Genomic DNA, 16,869 nt, shown 5'->3' with positions numbered 1-16,869 from the left:
TCTGAAGGAGCAGGGAAACATCCCGGTGGATGAGTCCTTACCGGAAACGGGGTGCAGAGATGGCGATCCCATCGGTGAGCACTGTGTGGATCACACCCTGCCGAGTCTGTGGGTTCAACTGGATTTAGAGACAGCGGGAATCTGACACACCCAGAGTCGGACGAATTCTCTGCCCCTGTCCGTCCCCACCAAGAGGTCGGTGTGCTGGCTGGGACACTAATCCGAGTCCTGCCGTCCCACCGAACGTGCAGTCGGGCCGGAGGCACTTCTCGACCCCGCAGGCTGGAGACTGGAGAGGCTGGGCTGCTTCAGCACACATGGAGATGGGGCAGGGACCGGGCGCCGAGGGCCCCTGGAGTCGGGCTTGCAACACTGCCGCTGCGTCTGTAAACGATCCGGGCCGCTGCAATTGCGTATACCAACAGACTTGTGCACACTATCTGTAGCCAGCCCTGGTTACAACTCTCCCTCCAAACGACAGAGGCAGGGAGAACGCGAACACCAACTCCCCTATCATAAATTATGCAGTCAAACTGCATTTGGTGATGTCGCACGGGTCAGCACACCGGGGCGCAGCGACCTGCCCGACAGGAATTCCTCCCTGTGCAGTCAGTGAGACGCCGCAGCTCCGCGCGGGCCGCGTCCCGGTATGCCGCGCGGTGGGGCAAAATTTGCATAGACACGCCCCGTGAGGGCTCCGCTGAGCCCCCGCCCCTGCCAGGGCAGCTGTGCGATTTACATGGCCACGCCCCCAGCGGCAGGCCCCGCCCCCGCCGGGCCCCGCCGGTCGCGCTCGGCCGCCGCCGGTCCCGCTTCCGTGCGGCCTCACCGCCCCGCGCACCACCGGGGTGCACAGACCGGCCGCCCCGCGGGGGAAGGGCCCTCTCCGGGGCTGGTTCCAGTGGCCACAGGGACCCGGGCTCTCCCCCACCGGCCCAGCTCGGGGTCTGCCAGCACAGCCCCAGTGTCACCAAATCTCCGAGGAGGGTAAGCCAGGGGCTATCACCACAGTGGAAGAGGGGCCGAGGGACAGGGAAGACCCATCTGTGCTGCAGCATGGAGTGGGAGGAGAGGCCCCAAGAAGGCGCAGAGCTGTGCCAGTGGTGACATGGATGAGATGATGGGTGCCAGGGCTCTGCCACACCACACATGGCAGACACAGAGTACTGGGGCCTGGTTTATTAGTGTCCATGCAGCTGTTCTGACTACTGATCCACATTCTTAACACGCAGGACCACAGGCACTGAGGTGCAGGGGATCATGCCCAAGTCTGTGATGACCAAATCCACCAGGTCTGGGGGTGTCACATCATAGACCAGGTTAAGAAGGCGTAGGGACTTGTTCTCTTCCCAGCCCCCAAGCTGGGCCTGGCCCTTCCGGAGCACAATCAGGTCATCGGGGTCATCTGCAGAGAGTGGAGAAGCAGTCAGGATTGGGGAGGGACAGCACCTCTCTGTCCTGCCCCTGGAGCAGCACACACCACCACTGCCTGCCTGTGCCCCTGCCTGCAAGTGACCCCTTGCCCAGGGACAGGGATGGCAGGGCCGAGCAGTCTGTTATGGTCCACAGCAGGGACTGGGAGAGAAGGTCCCAAGTGGGAGGAAAGGGACAGAAGCCGTACCCAGCTCGTTGGAGACAAAAGAATCTGTCTGCACCCGCTCGCAGAACTTGTAGGTCTCACAGCAGACTAGGACGGGCACGTTGTAGGCCTTGGAGACCAGCGCAATCTGTGAGGTACCCACCCGGGACATGACAGAGCCATTGGCCAGGAGCGCGTGGGCTCCCAGCAGCACTTTGGACACCTGTCGGGGAAGCACAGGAGCTGTCAGCACCTTTGATGCCACTGCAGTGTCCCTGGCCGTGGCACAGCCCCTCACCTCGGGCAGCACGTAGGAGATGGCGTTGATCATCACGTAGGTGCAGTGGATGCCCCTGCGTACCAGGCGGCGCAGCGTCTCGCGGCCCTCCAGGCGCGGCCGGCTGTCCACCACGATCACGCGGAACGCGCGGCCCTTCTTTGCGTGGGCGTCGCACAGCGTCCGGTTCACCAGGGAGGAGCTGCAGGGCGCCCGTCAGGAGCTGCTCCTCCCACCAGAGCAGATATCCACCCTCATCCTCCACATCCTGTGAGTGCTGCCCCTTCCAGAACCCTCCTGCCAAGATGGCTCCCAGGGCATGTCTCCCTGTCTTTGCACAAGGCAGCACCCTGGGAAAGGCGACGCCGCAGCCCTCCCTGGAAGCAGCACTGACCTCCCTGTCTGTGACCAGCACAAGGGCTTCTGCCACTCCACACCCTCTACCAGCTTCCCCGTCACAACACTCCTGGCCTGCGTTGGCCTCCTGCCCCCGCTCCTTCCTCTGCCCAGCATACATAGCATACCTGGACTCTTGCTGCAGCAATCTCTGGTTCTTTTCCCCACCTCTACTTCTTGGGATGCAAACTTCTGTATTTTTGCTTCCCAACATTTGACTTTGTTGCAGTTTGTTTAAAATCCAGTGAACCCTGGCTGCTCTGTAAGTGCCCTGGGTGGAGGGAGCTGTGACTCTGGGGTTCTTGGAATTCAACTTGATACCAGGCAGGACAGTGCCGAGCCCTGTGCAGGACCATCACAGCCTCACCTCCCATGCTGTTCCATTCCCTCCTCCCACTCGCCGGATCCACTGCCTATGCTCACCATCCATACACCAGTATCACGTCACGGTCATTGATCTTCTCAAAGGCAGACCTTGAGATGGCCTCAGCTGCCAGGACAATCTTCTCTCGCAGGTATTTGTCAATCACGTCCTGGAGCTTTTCCTTTGCCTGAGGAGACACATCACATACAGACTTTCTTGCTCTCAGCAACTCCCTGATTTGAGCCAGGTCAGGATCAGGCTCTTCCCCCTAGTAACAAGCTTTCAATTCCACTGCAGCACTGTTCTGTGTCTGCATCCCATCCCTGCTCAGCTCCTTCATCCAGGGCCTGGAGCCTGCCACTGAGCAAGGCCACTCACCTCATCCTCTCTCAGGGTGTCAGGCAGGCATGATATCTCCTTCTTGAGGAACTTGATGGCATTGCCCATGCTGGCTGAGAGAGGCCGGCACTGGTTCAGGAAACTGCAGAAGAAATGGGCTTAGCTTCAAAGCAGCCTGGAGGGCCAACACAGGGAGAGGGAGGGTGGGCAGGAAGGCAGGAGCCTAGCAAAGTCAGCCAAAGTTTGGGTGGATACCAACCCAGAGATGTGAACAATGGACCAAACTCTGTGGAGCTTTGGTCCCTCTGCTCTGGCACTGGGAGCCTTTACCTGATGTGTGGCTTTAGCTTGGCCACCAAGTCCCGTGACAGCTCCTCATTGGGGGGAGTGGAGTAATCCCGGATCAGCTAAGACAAACAGAAAAGGAGTATGATCTCAGGGTACCCTGCCTGACAGGCTGCAGTCAGGGCACACGTCCTGCACAGCCTGACACACTGCCTGGAGGGGCAAAGGGTGCTCCAGGGACTCAAAACAGCAGTGGCAGTGCCAGAAAAGGACCCTGCCTCCCAAAGGAAGAGGCTGAGGATGACTGACCACAGATACAGCTTCAGCAGTCAGGGGACAGGAACACACACCTGCACGCAGCACAGTGCCCCTGCTGCCAGGTAGCTGCTCAGGTACCTGTTTGAAGACTTCGAGCAGCGCAATGCAGCGGGCGTTGGAGCCATTGATGATGCCCTGGGAGTACTGGAGGCCAAGGCGCACCACTGCTGGGTGGATCACTGTGGAGGGGATGCTGCAGGGACCAGTGGGAGGGAGCTGTCAGCACCTCTGCAGCCCAAAACACTCAACCCATTTATGAGCCCCAGCCCAACAACCTAAGGGATGGCCCAGGAAGGGGGCTGGTGGTAATCTGAGGAGCCAGGTTCTCCCCACAGCCCCCTCTCCTGTGGCCCTGCACTCTCCCCATAGGAAAGATATTGGGCTGCCTCTACTGCCACTCCCCAAAGCAAGCGAAACGTCCCTCACCACTCCATCAGGTGTATCCCACATGCAAGACTATGACACCCCTGCTCCAGAGCCATTCTGCAGCCAGGCCAGACAAAGCAGAGCCCAGCCAGAGCCCTGGGCTGGGGAAGCCCTGTACCTCATCTGCTGCGTCAGTGGCTTCTTCCGGCTGTACTGGTGGAGGTGGGAGAACAGGTTAACCTTGGTGCCATAGTCTTGCCTCAGAGGTACCTGCAACCGAGTGTTGTGATGGCTCACCCAGTGCTCTGCTCATCCCAGGGCCACCAGTCACACCCGGCACTTGCTCAGGGCATCATGCAAAGTTCCCCTCTGCCCTTCAGAGAGCAGGCCCTGGTCCCACCATGTGCCCCCCCAGGCCCTCTGCAACACAGCTGCCCCAGGTGTGCAGCCTGTCTCCCAGTTCTCCTCCTACCTGCTGCCTCTCCAGCTTCTTGGCCAGTTTCCTCTGGGCAGCAGGGTCATCCACCTGCACATGCTCCGGCAGCCGCTTCACCACTGCGAGGACAGCTGGGATGAGGCCAAGCTGCTTTGGTGCACACCCAAATTCAGAGGAGGCACCCAGGGACAGGCAGAACCCAGAGCACGGATGGATCACATGGGCCCACTCTGCCTGTGCCCACACCAGATGCTCCCATCCTCCTCACCCACCCTCTGCACCCCGTGGTGGTGACAGCCTTACTGGACTGGGGCTCGGTGGGGCTCTGCCGGGGCTTGGCCGTCGTGGCTGCCTGGCTCAGCTCTGCCTTCCTGGCCTGCTTCTGGGCCCGCTCAGCCTCCTGCTTAGCCCGGCGCTCTGCTCGCAGCTCCGCTTTGCTCTTGCCCCCCGCGGGTTTCTCGCTGTCACCGGGGCCATCAGCCGAGGCGGGAGGGGATGTGGGCTGAGCAGCTGCTGCGGGGGAGGAACGGGGAGTCTGTGCCCAGCCTCACCGGGAGATGCAGCCCAGTGCGAGGGGCAGTCCGCGGCAGGGAGAGCCCTCCGGGCCCTCGGGGGGCTCCACGCCCCGGGCACCGCGCAGCTGTCACGGCACCGGGACAGCCCCGCGCTCCCGTGGGCAGGGGATGGGCTCTCTGTAAACGCGGCTGTCCGAGGGCACGGAGTAGGGCTGCACCCGCCGGAAGACACTGCCGGCCCCGGGCCCCGGGCCCGGCCCGGCGCTGCTCCGCTCGGGGCTCGGCGGGGCCGGCGGCGCTCACCCCGCGGCTGCCCCGCGTCGGGGGGCGCGCCCAGCTCCGCGGACTCGGCCGACGGCCCCTTCTCGCTCCTCTTCTTCTTCTTCTGCTGCTTCTTCTCCTTCCGCAGCTGCAGCTTCTCCTCCCGGGAGAGCTCCGGGGCCTGTGAGCACACACCGTCAGGCGGCCCCGACCCCGGGCGCCGGCCCCGGCCCCACGCCAGCCCCGGCCCCGCTCACCTGCGGTCCCGCCGGCACCGGCGCAGCTCCCTCGGGGTTCCCACCTAGAATAACGGGAGCGTGAGCGCGGCCGGGTCTCGTCCCGGGGCCGGTCTCCGTGTCCCGGGGCCGGTCTCCGTGTCCCGGGGTCGGTTCCCGTGTCCCGGGGCCGGTCCCGCACTCACCCTCCCGCTCCGCCATGCCGCCCGTGCGCCGCCCGCAGCGCCCCCTGCCGGCCCGGCGGCCCCACGTGACCCGCGGACGCGCGGCTCCTCCGCGGAGCGCGGTGACGTCACCCCGGTGCGGGCCGGTCGTTCCCGGGTCCTGCCCGCGGCCCCGCCCGGCCGGTCCCGTCCCCCGCCGGTCGTTCCCGGGTCCCGCCCGCGGCCCCGCCCTGCCGGTCCCGTCCCCCGCCGGTCGTTCCCGGGTCCCGCCCGCGGCCCCGCCCTGCCGGTCCCGTCCCCCGCCGGTCGTTCCCGGGTCCCGCCCGCGGCCCCGCCCTGCCGGTCCCGTCCCCCGCCGGTCGTTCCCGGGTCCCGCCCGCGGCCCCGCCCCGCCAGTCCCGTGCCCCGCCGGGTGCGCGCTGCCGAGCGCGCCCGCGGCCCCGGCGCGGCACCGCTCGGGGCGGAGCGGGCCGGGCAGGGCAGGGCGTCCCCGGGGCGGGCGCAGCGGGGCGAAGCGGGGCGGGTGAAGAGCGACGGCCCCGGGCGGGGCGGAGCGGGGCGGCCCTGGGGCGGGCGGTGCTGCCGGCCGCGCCATCGCGGGGAGTGCTGGCCCGAGATGGCGGCGGCGGGAGGCGGGTAGCGGGGGCGCGTTCGGCCTGGCCATGCACTTCTCCATTCCCGAGACCGAGACCCGCGCCGGGGACGGCGGCGCCGCCGCCTACGTGGTGAGCGGGGCCGAGGGAGCGGAGCTGTCCCGCAGAACGGAGCCGCCCGGCGGAGCCGAGTGGGTGGCGCGGCTCCTCGGCCCGGGTGCGGTGCGGCCCCGGTGGGGCCGCGCGGATCCGCAGCCCCGGCGCGGTGGCGGGTCGGGATCAGCACTGGGACCGCGGCCGGACGAGGCGGGCAGGTCCCGGCCCGCCGCCGTCCCCGGCCGGCGCCCTGTGCCACGGCCGAGCAGGGATTGGGCCCCGCCGCCCCCGCGCCTCCGGATCGGGCGCGGGAGGTCCCTGGAACAGCCCCGGGGGTGTCCGGACCTTGCCCTGCCCGGGCGCCGCGGGCGGGGTGGCAGCCCGCAGGGGCCCCGTCCGGCCTCATCCCCAGCTCCGGCTCATCCTGGCCCGCCCGTCCGTCCGTTTGTCCCGGCTTCCTGTTTTGGTCCCTGCGCCGTGAGCGCCTCCGGAGAGGAGCCGAGGGACGCCGCCGCCGAGTGGCGGTGGCTCTCAGCGCCCAGAGCTCCTTTCCTGGGGCCGGCAGAGCCCGCAGGCTGGCCGGAAGGTCCGAATCTGTGCTCTCGGGGTAAGGGTGGGCAGCCCTGGGTTTCAAGACCCACGCTTGCCCCTGGTGCTGAAATCCTTCTCTGGGGGATCCCCCTCGGGACCCCGAGGTGGGGCACGGTGCAGTGGTGAGTGGTGATGGAGAGACCTGGCAATCCTGCAGTTGCTCAAGGGCTCAGGAGCAGGCAGCCCTCCAGGCATTTTGTCCTTGTGATCCCCCCTGCACTTTGCCCTCCACTGCTGTTGAGGCTTCTCAGGCCTGGGGGAGACCTTGTGGAGAGCCCTTGGGCAGCCCGGGGGCTGAGCAGGATCTGTGACCTTATGGAGAGCCCTGGTTTGGGCAGGTGTGGGTGCTGCCTGTATCACCGCTGTCTCCTCCTGGTTCCTCCGCAGTGATCCTGAGGCACTGGGCTGGTGGTGCCTTTGGGTGAGGAGGTGCTGGTGTGAGCTGCAGTCTGGCTGGGCTGGCACCTCTGCTGGGCCTTGGGCAGTCCCAGCGCTGGGGGCACCCATGGGAGGCTGGGCTGCTATGGCTGGCTCGAGGCTCGTGCCCATCCTCTGGCCCTCCCAAAGAGTGCTGCGGGGATGGCAGGACTTGGGAGGACAGTGCTGTTCCCTGCAAGGACTCTGCCTATGGTGAGGTGCCGGGAGCTGGCCCATGGAGTTGCCAGGCCCTCCATGAGTGTTCTGCAGTCATGGCTGTGCTCTGCCTGTGGCATCAGCAGGAGCTGAGCCAGAGCAGAGGGTCTGTAGCCAGGGACCATCTTCTTGTGAAGCCCTGGGAGGAGGGAGGGGTGTCCTGTTGGCATGGCTGCAGGGCTGCAGTGTGGCTCTGTGCTCCCCATGGCTGGGCAGACAGGGGCAGACCTTCCTGGTGTGCCGTGGGCACATCTCTTGGATGTGCTCATACTTCCTGAACGATTTTGACCATCTGCCCTTTGGCAGGGCCTCTATTGCCTTTTCCTGGGTGTTCCCTAGCATCCTGGGCAGGTGCTGGGATTCCTCCACCTGCCAGGTGCTGGGATCTGACCGGCCTCTTTCCCTGCAGGCCTACAACATCCACGTGAACGGGGTGCTGCACTGCCGGGTGCGCTACAGCCAGCTCCTGGGCCTGCACGAGCAGGTATGGAGGGCGCCGGGTGCCCACTCCTGCTCTGTGACATTCCATCGGCGTTCTTGCATACTGCTGGACTCCCACATGGATAAGGGATGCTGGCAGGCTCTCTGCTCCCCTTGCTAGGTCCCTGGGGATCAGCGAGGGTGGGGGATGAAGGCAGGCACCGTCTCTCTGGAGGCCCTTGCAGCACTCTGTTCTCATCCTAGTTAAGGAAGGAGTATGGCGCCAATGTGGTCCCAGCCTTTCCCCCAAAGAAGATCTTCACGCTCACCCCAGCAGAGGTAGAGCAGCGACGGGAGCAGCTGGAGAAGTACATGCAGGCTGGTAAGCTGGGCCTGTCCCGGCCCGGTTGTGCAGGGCACGGCCCATGGCTTCCTCCCTGCACTGCTCCGTTAGCCGTGGTGCATCTTGCAGCTCCCAGTGTAGCACTGGCATTTGATGGGCTTGTCCCCTGGATGCCAGCTCCTGTCCCAGCCCGTGGCCTGCCCTTGCAGAGTGGGGATGTGCAGGGGGCTCCCTGGCTGCCACAGCATACACTCTGAGGGCAAACTGAGGGGCTGCAGAAGGGCCAGGCACTGCTGTGTGTCCCTGCCCCTTCCCATGGGACTCCTGACTCCTCGTACCCCTTCCTGCAGTGCGGCAGGACCCAACGCTGGGAGGCAGCGAGACCTTCAACAGTTTCCTGCGCAAGGCCCAGCAGGTGAGGGGCAGAGCTGTAGTGGATCTGGGGCCCCCAGTCTGCGCTGAGGGGCCAGGTGCCAGTCTGTTTCTCTCTCCAGGAGACGCAGCAGATACCCACAGAGGAGGTGGTGCTGGAAGTGCTGCTCTCTAACGGGCAGAAGGTCAAGGTCACCATCCTTACGTCGGACCAGACAGAGGATGTCCTTGAGGTGCCAGAGCTCTCGTGCTGGGTGGGACCAGCCCCTCCTGCTGCGTTTCTGTGGTTTCTGACATGTGTGGGGCTCTCTCAGCCTGGTAGCCTCTCCTGCCCTCCCCTGCCATCTGCCCACCTGGAGCAGGGTTGACTTGGTGGGGCTGAAAGCTGGGAGCTGAAATGGGCGTGCTGCAGGGTGTGTCTGGGTCCCGACTGATGTTTGGGGTCCCCTAGCTGTTTCCTGGTTGCAAGGAGCCCCAGGCCTGGCTGCAGGGCAGCAGAGGTGCTGCCTTCCTGCTGTTGGGAGGTCCCAGAATACACATGGGCTGGGTTTTGCCACCATATTGGGACTATATTTGGATTATCCTGCTCTTCCTCCCAGGCTGTGGCCTCCAAGCTGGATCTGCCAGATGACCTGGTTGGCTACTTCAGCCTCTTTCTAGTGAGAGAGACCAAGGATGGAGCTTTCTCCTGTGAGTGGGACATCTGCTCTGCCCCCTGCCTGGAGTGAGGGCTTTGTGCTTGGACCCTACCCTGGCTGGGGGCACAGCTGTTTTCCTCGGGACACCCTGGTGTTGGGGCCATGGGGCTCCTGCTGCCCAGAGCTGCTGCTGAGCCGGCGTTTCCCCGCAGTTGTGCGAAAGCTGCAGGAGTTTGAGCTGCCATACGTGTCGGTCACCAGCCTGCACAACCCCGAGTTCCAGATCATCCTGCGCAAGAGGTGAGCGGGGGCTGCAGGGCAGCAGTGGGGTGGTGCCCAGGGCTCCCTGTTCCACAGAAGGACCCTCCCCTCCTGCCATTGCTGCCCACAGATGCTTTGGCCCCCAGGAGCACATCTGAACATCCCTGACTGTGGCGCTGGAGCATGGGCTGCCCTGCTGTGCTCAGCTCATTTCTGCCTTCCCATGGCAGCCGGTTTGGGTGGGGAGCAGGGCATGGTGACTGATGGTTAGGGGGGAGCTGGTCAGAGAGCCAGCCCGCAGGAGGGTGATTTTCTCTTTGTTGCTGTCGAGAGGTGGGGAGGAGGCTAACCTGCGTGGTTTCCTTCCAGCTACTGGGACTCGGCCTATGATGATGATGTGATGGAGCATCACGTGGGGTTGAACTTGCTGTACGCACAGGTGGGCATTGGTGTGGCACAGCCACGTGAGGACAGACACTGCACCCCTTGGCCACAGTTGTGCAGGGGCTTGGGTGGCTCCGGTCCCAGGGGCTCGTCAACCTCTGCTGCTTGTAGACGGTGTCAGACATTGAACATGGATGGATCCTTGTCAACAAGGAACAGCACCGGCAGCTGAAGTCCCTGCAAGAAAAGGTCTCCAAGAAGGAGGTAGGACAGGGTACAATGCCATGATGAGAAGTTCTGGCTCTGTGTGACGTGTGGTACTGGGTTGGTCACCTGTTCCTGGCCCGGGTGAGCATCCCTGGCTCTGCCTGCAGTTCATCCGCCTGGCGCAGACCCTAAAGTACTATGGCTATCTCAAGTTTGACCCCTGTGTCACCGACTTCCCCGAGAAGGGCTGCCACGTCGTCGTCAGTGTCGGCAACAACGAGCTCAACTTCCAGGTGCGGCTGCCGAACGAGCAGATCAAAGAGGGCAGCTTCAAGGTCACACGCATGCGGTGCTGGCGGGTCACATCCTCGGTGAGTGATGCCTGGAGAGCAGGGAGGGGTCTGGGGGGCTGGAGAGACCCAGCTGGGCCGGTACCTCTTCCTAGGAAAGGTGATGGCTCTGACACCAGCTTCTGGCCCAGTAGGCCTGGAGAGGGTTTGAACCATGCCTTGGGGCTGAGGGGATCATTGCTGTCAGGATATTGGAGGGGACTTGACAGTGGCAGAAGACCAGTGGGCACAGGGCAGGCGTCCCACGCTTGGCTTGGTGCTGCCCTTGACCTGCACCAGTGTCTGGGGAGCTGCTCCTTCCCCTCTGGAGGCTCCCAGCCTTGGTGTGTGTCCTTGCAGGTGCCGATGAACAATGGCCCTTCGGGGAGCAGCCCAGGGAAATCTGAGGTGAAGCTGGAGTTGGCTTTTGAGTACCTGATGAGCAAGGACCGGCTGCAGTGGGTCACCATCACCAGCCCACAGGTAGAGCTGCCTGTGTGAGGGGAAGGGCTGGGCTGGGCCCTGCATAGGGTGTGGGAAGCTGTGGGGTGCATAGAGCCCTGTGACACTTGTCCCTTGCAGGCCATCATGCTGAGCATCTGCTTGCAGTCCATGGTAGACGAGCTGATGGTGAAAAAATCAGGAGGCAGCATCCGCAAGGTGAGGGCTGGGGCTCGATGATGGCTCTGGAGTGGGATCCCAACTGGCCCTGTGACTTCCTAGGGTCTGGACTGGGTCCTGAGTGCTCCCCTTGGGATGGGACCAGCATCCCCAGGGCCAGTTATAACCCCAGAGCTGATGCTGGAGCCCCTGTGGCTAAGCTGCGCTCCTCCCTGCAGATGTTTCGGCGGCGGGTGAACGGGGCCCTGCGGCGTTCAGACAGCCAGCAGGCTGTGAAGTCACCCCCGCTGCTGGTGAGTGGGACATGTGCAATCACAGCTCTGACATGTTGTGTACCAGAACTCACTGCCTCCAGAAGAGCCACTGTCCCCTTGGCAGGGCTGGGGAAAGCCCAGAGGACAGCAGGGCTGTGGTGTCCTGCTTCCAAAGCCCTGGGAAGGGAAACAGGTCCTGGACCAACTCAGTGAGCCAGTCTCCCTAGGGACGGAGGGGGCAGGTAGAAGGAGAGGAGGGTGTTGTGTCCCATGACCCTGTGCTGCCCAACTGTGCTGTCCTCACAGGACTCACCTGATGCCTCCTGGGAGCCCATGGCCAAACTCTCGGTGAGTTGTGTGTGGATGCACCAGAGACCTCGGGCTATGGGGAGGGGAGCTAGTGGTGTCCTCTAACATCGCCCTTCCCCACAGAGCAAGCTCACTTCTGTCAGCCTGCGTGGGATCAGTCACTCCAGCTCTGCAAACGACGTGGGTGCTAATGACTTCCATGGCAATTATGCCTTTGAGGGCATTGGTGATGAGGATCTGTAGTGCCCCTTCCCAGGACAGCCCCAGCCCGAGCAAGGGCCTTCGCTGAGGAATGTACGACCTGCAGCCAGGTTGCAATCAACGTGCCTCTCACCTGCTACAACCACCTTTCCCTGCTCCCCGGGGCTGGAAGCTTGCCCCCAGCCCATTGCCTTTGGGGTGGGGGCAGCTGAACTCCTCCCGCTGCTGGCTCCAGCTGGGAGAGGGCTTGTTTGACCTGAACAGTTTGCCCGGGCAGAGCCCTGGAGCTGCAGTGCAGGGCCTGGCCCAGTCTGGGGGCAGAGCGGTTCCTGTCCCAGCTGGGAAGGCCTGGCCCAGCCTGAAGGCAGACCCAGGCAGGCTCCATAATGCCAAATTAGCATTTAGGTTTGTGCTCCGAGACAGAGCGCAGTACACTGTCTCAGGGGCTCCGCGCAGAGTCCCCTCTAACCCGCTCATAGATGCCAGCATAATCTAGGCTTGTAACTACGTATCTCCTGCTGCTCAGCCCGACAGAGCATTAATGGACAGTAACTGATGTTTACACACTGCAACAATTATTAAAACGGATCCTGATTGGTACCAGCTGTCTGTTGGGGGGTGGCTGCTGACCCTCCCTTCTCTGTGCCAGCCCTGTGCTGTCCTCCTCTGTAGCAGAACAAGGCCCCTAGTGTGAAAAGCAGATAACAAAACTGACTGTTTAATGCTTTTATACACAATATAAATTACACCGACCAGCACGGCAACAGCCATGGAACCAGTCCTGTTCCCCCCTCCCCCCTTTTCCCCAGGCCCCGGCAGAGGAAGGCTCCGGCAGGCAGAAACAGGCAGGTGGGGTGGCTGGGGATGTGGCAGTGCTGCCATACGGGCAGGGGTCAGAGCTGCCGGTCGTGACTTCACCCTGCCCAGGCAGGATAGGGCTGCTGGAGGCCCCAGTGTGCCTCTGGGCCTGCTGTAAGGCAGCCCTAAGCCCCCGTGGAGTTGCCTGCCTGTCCTCCCTCCCCTGGGGAGGGCAGGCACTGCGGCACCCCAGGCCCACTGCCGGGCTAAGTGCTGTCTCAGGGCAGGGCCGTGCCCACGGCTGGGGGGGCCAGCAGGGCTTTGGCATTGCGTGGGTTCACCCAGCTCTCGGCTGTGTGGCCGTGGATCTTCTGGTGGCGCTTGTAGTTGTCCCAGTGACCAGTGGTGTAGGAGCAGTCCCGGCACTGGAAGGGCTTCTCGCCCGTATGCCGCAGCATGTGCCGCTTCAGGTTCATGCTCTGGTTGCAACTGTAGCTGCAGAGGCTGCACTGGAAGGGCTTGTCGCCTGAGTGGATGCGCCCGTGACGCTTGAGGTTGGCCAGGTTGCCGCAGGCATAGTCGCAGAGCTGGCACTTGTAGGGCTTCTCGCCTGTGTGCACGCGCTGGTGCCGCTTCAGGTTGTCCAGGTGGGCGGAGGCGTAAGGGCAGAGCGGGCAGACGAAGGGCTTCTCCCCGCTGTGCGTCTTCATGTGCCGCGCCAAGTGGTTGGGGTAGTGGGTGACGAAGGGGCACAGGCTGCAGGCAAAGCCCTTGTCCCCAGTGCCCTTCTGGGGGCTGGCACCCGGCTCGGTGCCCAGCACCGCCAGGCTGCAGCGCCCGCAGACCTGCTCGGCCAGGCCCTCGTCCTGTGCGAACCCGTCGTCCAGCACCAGCCCGCACATGCGGCACGTGAAGGGGAAGAGCAGCTCGGGCAGGGCAGCTGCCTCCTCACCCCGCAGCCGTGCGCAACCGGGTAGGAAGGGGCCGCTGCTGCTGCCCACGTGCAGGCTCAGCTCTGGCAGCAATGGCTCTGCGGGACAAAAAGTTGGGGTTGTGAACTGGGTGGCACAGCACCAGCAAGGACTGGCTCTGTGACGACCCACAGTGCCCCGGCGAGCCTGGCAGTAACACGGCTTCGGGTCAGTGGCAGGATCTGTGCCCTGTGCCAGCCCCACACCCCCAGTGTAGCTCTCCCCACAACCCCACACCCTCCCACCTTTACCTGGGTCCTTTTCCCGTCGGTGTGGCCCCTCGCTCTCAGGCAGGCGGTGGCTGAGCATGTGCCGCTTCAGGTTGCGGCTCTGGTTGCAGCGATAGTCGCAGGCAGCACACTGGAAGGGCTTGTCCTGGCTGTGGACCCGCTCATGGCGTTTGAGGTTGCCCAGGCTGCTGCAGGCGAAGCTGCAGCACGTGCAGCGGTACGGCTTCTCCCCGGTGTGCGTGCGCAGGTGCCGGGTCAGGTTTACCAGCTGGGCAGAGGCGTAGGCACACTGCGGGCAGGCGAAAGGCTTCTCCCCATTGTGTGTCTTCATGTGGCGCTTGAGGTGGCTGGAGTAGTGGGAGGCGAAGGGGCAGAGCTGGCAGGAGTAGACGATGCGCTGGCTGCGGCCGCCCTCGGCGCCGGCGCACTGCAGGCAGCTCTGGCCCAGGCTGGCAGCCAGCTGCAGCCCGCACTGGCGGCAGGGCAGGGCGGCGGGGCCAGGCTCACCCCCCTCCTCGGGGTCGCTCTCCACACTCAGCTGCTGGTAGCCAGAGGAGCAGTCATCGTCGCTCAGGGCGTATGCTGGAATAGCGATCTTCCCCACCAGTGTGTCTGCTGAGAACACCGTGGGGATGGGGCAGTGTCAGCCTGGCTGGCCTGGGCACAGCCCCTGTGCCTACAACCCCAGTCCCACCCCGTGGCACCCAGCAGGCAGTGAGCAGCCCCACTGCCATGGCCTTTCCTACCACCCTGCTGAGGGCTGTTCTGGGTGTCCCGGGAAACCCTGATGCTTCTGCGTGGCTGGCCAAGACCCTGGCACCAGGAAGGGTGAGGGGATGGGTGGATCCATCACCCACCGGCACTGCTGGGCCTGGTGGGTAGGAGGTGGTGGGCACAGCCTGGCCCAAGCTGGAGAAAGGGGTGCCCCTAAAGCTGCTCTGTGCCCCTCTCACTGTGCCACTGCCCCAGCCCCGGGGTGGGCGGCTGGTTGCACTCGCATGGCTGGCACCAGGGAGCTCCAACACCAGCCCTTTCTACCCTGCAGGAAACATTCCCCTGCCCCACACAGTGCCACTGTCTGGTGGCAGCAGGGAGAAGGCTGTGCGAGGCTCTCAAATGGAACTCCTCAGCTGGGCACAGACTCATCCTTCTGCAGCCTCTGTGCTCCACATGTGCACCCAGGCTGGTGTTCGGGGCTGGAGGGACAGCTCAGCATGACCAGCTGAGCCATGCCCTGCTGGCCCCGTTTTGTGCCTGACCTGCAGCCCTGGGGCCTGTCAAACTCAGCAGCTACCCACAATCCCGGGAACCACCCTGGACTGTCCCCTTGTTGCTGCCAGCCGGCTGTGCCCAGCTGCCGGAGCCCCAGGCAGGTGCAGGGATGAGGCTGAGCTATTCTGTGGGATGGGGAGGCCCCTCCAGCCTCCCAGCCCCTTCCGCAAGCACTGCCAGAAACACAGACATCAGAAAAGGGCATCATGACAAGGCCTGGCTCTTACAGGGGAACTTCTGACCCTGCCTCAAGCCCTCTGCCAAGGGATCCCGTTTATTCTCAGCTCAGCCCCAGCCACAGCAAGGGACCCAGCTGTCCCCTCTGAGGGAACCCCCTGTCCCCTCAGCCCAGCAGTGCTGCCACAGCATGCCCAGAGCACCGTCCCCCAAATGGTCGCATCAATGCCCTCACGGGACAGCTTGTCTGTCCCGACTGGTTAGTGGGCTGAGGTCCTTGTTCTGCTCCTCGGCTGGGGCGGAATGGGAGGACAGCTATTCCCGGTAGAATGTCCCCAAAGCCCTGTCAGGCTCCTAGAGCTACCAAGCAGCCGTTCCAGGGCAGGGAAGCACAGTCCTCGGAGCAGCCCCATCTGCCCAGCAGCTGGGACTGAACCTCAGTGCCAGCGCAGGAGCAGGGCACAGCCCAGCAGCCACTGAGCGCATGGACCAGGGCACAGCCCCGGGGACAGGGACATGGGGCTGGACAGTCTGTGCTGTCATCTCTGCCGTTCTGTTCCCGCGCTGCTCGGTTCCCGGGGCGGGAGTGACTCCCCGCCGGTGACCGTGAGCAGCTCCGTGGAGCTGAGCAGCGCTAGCTGCCTCAGCCGGGGCTGACCCAGGAGCACCGGCGGGACGGGCGCTGCCCAGCACCGGGCCGGGGTGCCGAGGCTGAGAGCACTCCTTCCCGCCCGCGGTGCCGACGGGAGCGGTGGAATGGGAGCCGGGGCTGGTGGAACCGGGGCTGAGCGCTGCGGTGGCTCCGGGATGAGCCCGGCGGCGGCTGCGTGGCGCGGCCCCAAACCTACCGCGGGGACACGTCGTGCCCGGGACCCTGGCGGGGAGGAGCACTCGGGGATCGGTGCCGGGGCTCAATGCCGGGCGGGCAGAACCCACCCGTGGGCCCCGTCGGGGGCCGGGCCTCCCCCGTGAGAGGAAGCTCGGCCGGAGCCCGCGCCGGGCGGGCCCGTGGCAGGGCGGGCCCCGCCGGATGCGCCGAGCGCGGGGCCGGTAGGGCCCGGCCGGGCCGCGTCGCCGCCGGCGGGGCCGCCGGAGAGGGGCGGCGTCCCCGCGGGGGCCGCACGCACCTGGCGGTCCCTTCTCGGAGGCCGGGCCACGGCCCAGCAGCAGGTCCCCGGGCAGCACCACCGCCGCTCTCGCCGTCTCCTCGGTGCCATCCTCGGCGTCCGCTGCAGCGCTCCGAGCGCCGCGGGTCCCCGCCGGGCCGCCGCCGCCGCCCCCCGGGCCCGCCGCGCACTCACCCTTCACCGGCTGCGGGTGGCTCTGCTTCCGCCGGGGCATCGTGGCGGGCCCCGGCGCCGGCCCGGCCCCGCCGCCCGCCCGCCCGCGGCCCGCCAGCCGCCCCCGCCAGCCCGGGGCGGCCGCCGCCGCCCCGCCTCGCCCGGACACTTCCGCTTCCGCTTCCCCGGCCGCGCGGGGGCTGTGCCGGAAGAGCCCGCGCGACCCGGAAGCAGCGCGGGCGCGTGCGCGGGGCAGCGCCACCGCCCGGCCCCGCCGGCCCCGCGGCCGCGGCATGAGGGGAGCGTGCCCGGCCCGGCGGGCGAGGGGCCGGGCCGAGCCGGGCCGGGGAGAG

General features: G+C 65.2%; 3 protein-coding genes across 10 annotated transcripts; 1 reads left to right on the top strand and 2 right to left on the bottom strand.

Moving 5' to 3' along the window:
* Window positions 1–1,164: 1,164 nt before the first annotated feature.
* On the bottom strand, window positions 1,165–6,131 carry EIF2B4 (eukaryotic translation initiation factor 2B subunit delta). 7 transcript variants are annotated; one of them, XR_014953500.1, is made up of 13 exons: window positions 5,558–6,131; window positions 5,394–5,437; window positions 5,179–5,317; window positions 4,664–4,873; window positions 4,397–4,479; window positions 4,103–4,194; window positions 3,637–3,751; window positions 3,286–3,362; window positions 2,995–3,097; window positions 2,676–2,803; window positions 1,878–2,079; window positions 1,622–1,802; window positions 1,165–1,405 (listed from the first exon to the last, which is right to left on the bottom strand). XR_014953500.1 is itself a non-coding variant. In XM_021545179.3 (13 exons), the coding sequence occupies exons 1-13, from the start codon at window positions 6,129–6,131 to the stop codon at window positions 1,206–1,208; spliced, it is 2,139 nt and encodes a 712-aa protein (XP_021400854.3). In that variant the 3' UTR covers window positions 1,165–1,205. The 7 variants fall into 7 exon arrangements, 6 of the variants coding, with proteins under 6 accessions (XP_021400854.3, XP_085430290.1, XP_085430291.1 ...); XM_021545179.3 differs by having other exon boundaries at window positions 1,878–2,058; window positions 4,397–4,491; XM_085574164.1 differs by having other exon boundaries at window positions 1,878–2,058; window positions 4,397–4,491; window positions 4,664–4,870.
* Window positions 6,127–12,388, top strand: SNX17 (sorting nexin 17). Its single transcript, XM_021545186.4, has 15 exons — window positions 6,127–6,261; window positions 7,859–7,933; window positions 8,134–8,251; window positions 8,563–8,627; window positions 8,707–8,817; window positions 9,184–9,274; window positions 9,435–9,522; window positions 9,853–9,922; window positions 10,039–10,131; window positions 10,242–10,445; window positions 10,764–10,886; window positions 10,986–11,063; window positions 11,243–11,317; window positions 11,585–11,626; window positions 11,711–12,388. The coding sequence occupies exons 1-15, from the start codon at window positions 6,199–6,201 to the stop codon at window positions 11,828–11,830; spliced, it is 1,416 nt and encodes a 471-aa protein (XP_021400861.3). The 5' UTR covers window positions 6,127–6,198; the 3' UTR covers window positions 11,831–12,388.
* Window positions 12,389–12,490: 102 nt separating this feature from the next.
* Window positions 12,491–16,826, bottom strand: ZNF513 (zinc finger protein 513). 2 transcript variants are annotated; one of them, XM_031504466.3, is made up of 3 exons: window positions 16,364–16,826; window positions 13,809–14,402; window positions 12,491–13,616 (listed from the first exon to the last, which is right to left on the bottom strand). In XM_031504466.3, exons 1-3 carry the CDS (start codon window positions 16,809–16,811, stop codon window positions 12,865–12,867), a joined length of 1,794 nt encoding a protein of 597 aa, XP_031360326.2. In that variant the 5' UTR covers window positions 16,812–16,826; the 3' UTR covers window positions 12,491–12,864. The 2 variants fall into 2 exon arrangements, with proteins under 2 accessions (XP_031360326.2, XP_085430294.1); XM_085574168.1 differs by having other exon boundaries at window positions 13,809–14,399; window positions 16,364–16,607.
* Between the last annotated feature and the right edge of the window lie 43 nt (window positions 16,827–16,869).

The sequence above is a fragment of the Lonchura striata genome, chromosome 3 (assembly GCF_050655825.1).
Source record: "Lonchura striata isolate lonStrDom1 chromosome 3, ASM5065582v1, whole genome shotgun sequence".
Classification (NCBI taxonomy): Eukaryota; Metazoa; Chordata; class Aves; order Passeriformes; family Estrildidae; genus Lonchura; species Lonchura striata.
This window is presented reverse-complemented; position numbering and strand designations above follow the sequence as displayed.

Coding starts and splice junctions, on each gene's coding strand:
- EIF2B4 (XM_021545179.3), bottom strand. CDS start 6,131: ATGGCGCGGCCGGCAGCACCGCCCGCCCCAGGGCCGCCCCGCTCCGCC. Junction 2,804..2,994: donor ACACCCTGAGAGAGGATGAG/GTGAGTGGCCTT, acceptor GTGTCTCCTCAG/GCAAAGGAAAAGCTCCAGGA. Junction 2,059..2,675: donor GTGATACTGGTGTATGGATG/GTGAGCATAGGC, acceptor GGCGCCCTGCAG/CTCCTCCCTGGTGAACCGGA.
- SNX17 (XM_021545186.4), top strand. CDS start 6,199: ATGCACTTCTCCATTCCCGAGACCGAGACCCGCGCCGGGGACGGCGGC. Junction 8,628..8,706: donor TCCTGCGCAAGGCCCAGCAG/GTGAGGGGCAGA, acceptor TTCTCTCTCCAG/GAGACGCAGCAGATACCCAC. Junction 11,064..11,242: donor CAGGAGGCAGCATCCGCAAG/GTGAGGGCTGGG, acceptor TCCTCCCTGCAG/ATGTTTCGGCGGCGGGTGAA.
- ZNF513 (XM_031504466.3), bottom strand. CDS start 16,811: ATGCCGCGGCCGCGGGGCCGGCGGGGCCGGGCGGTGGCGCTGCCCCGC. Junction 14,403..16,363: donor CTCCGAGAAGGGACCGCCAG/GTGCGTGCGGCC, acceptor CGGTGTTCTCAG/CAGACACACTGGTGGGGAAG. Junction 13,617..13,808: donor CCGACGGGAAAAGGACCCAG/GTAAAGGTGGGA, acceptor TTTGTCCCGCAG/AGCCATTGCTGCCAGAGCTG.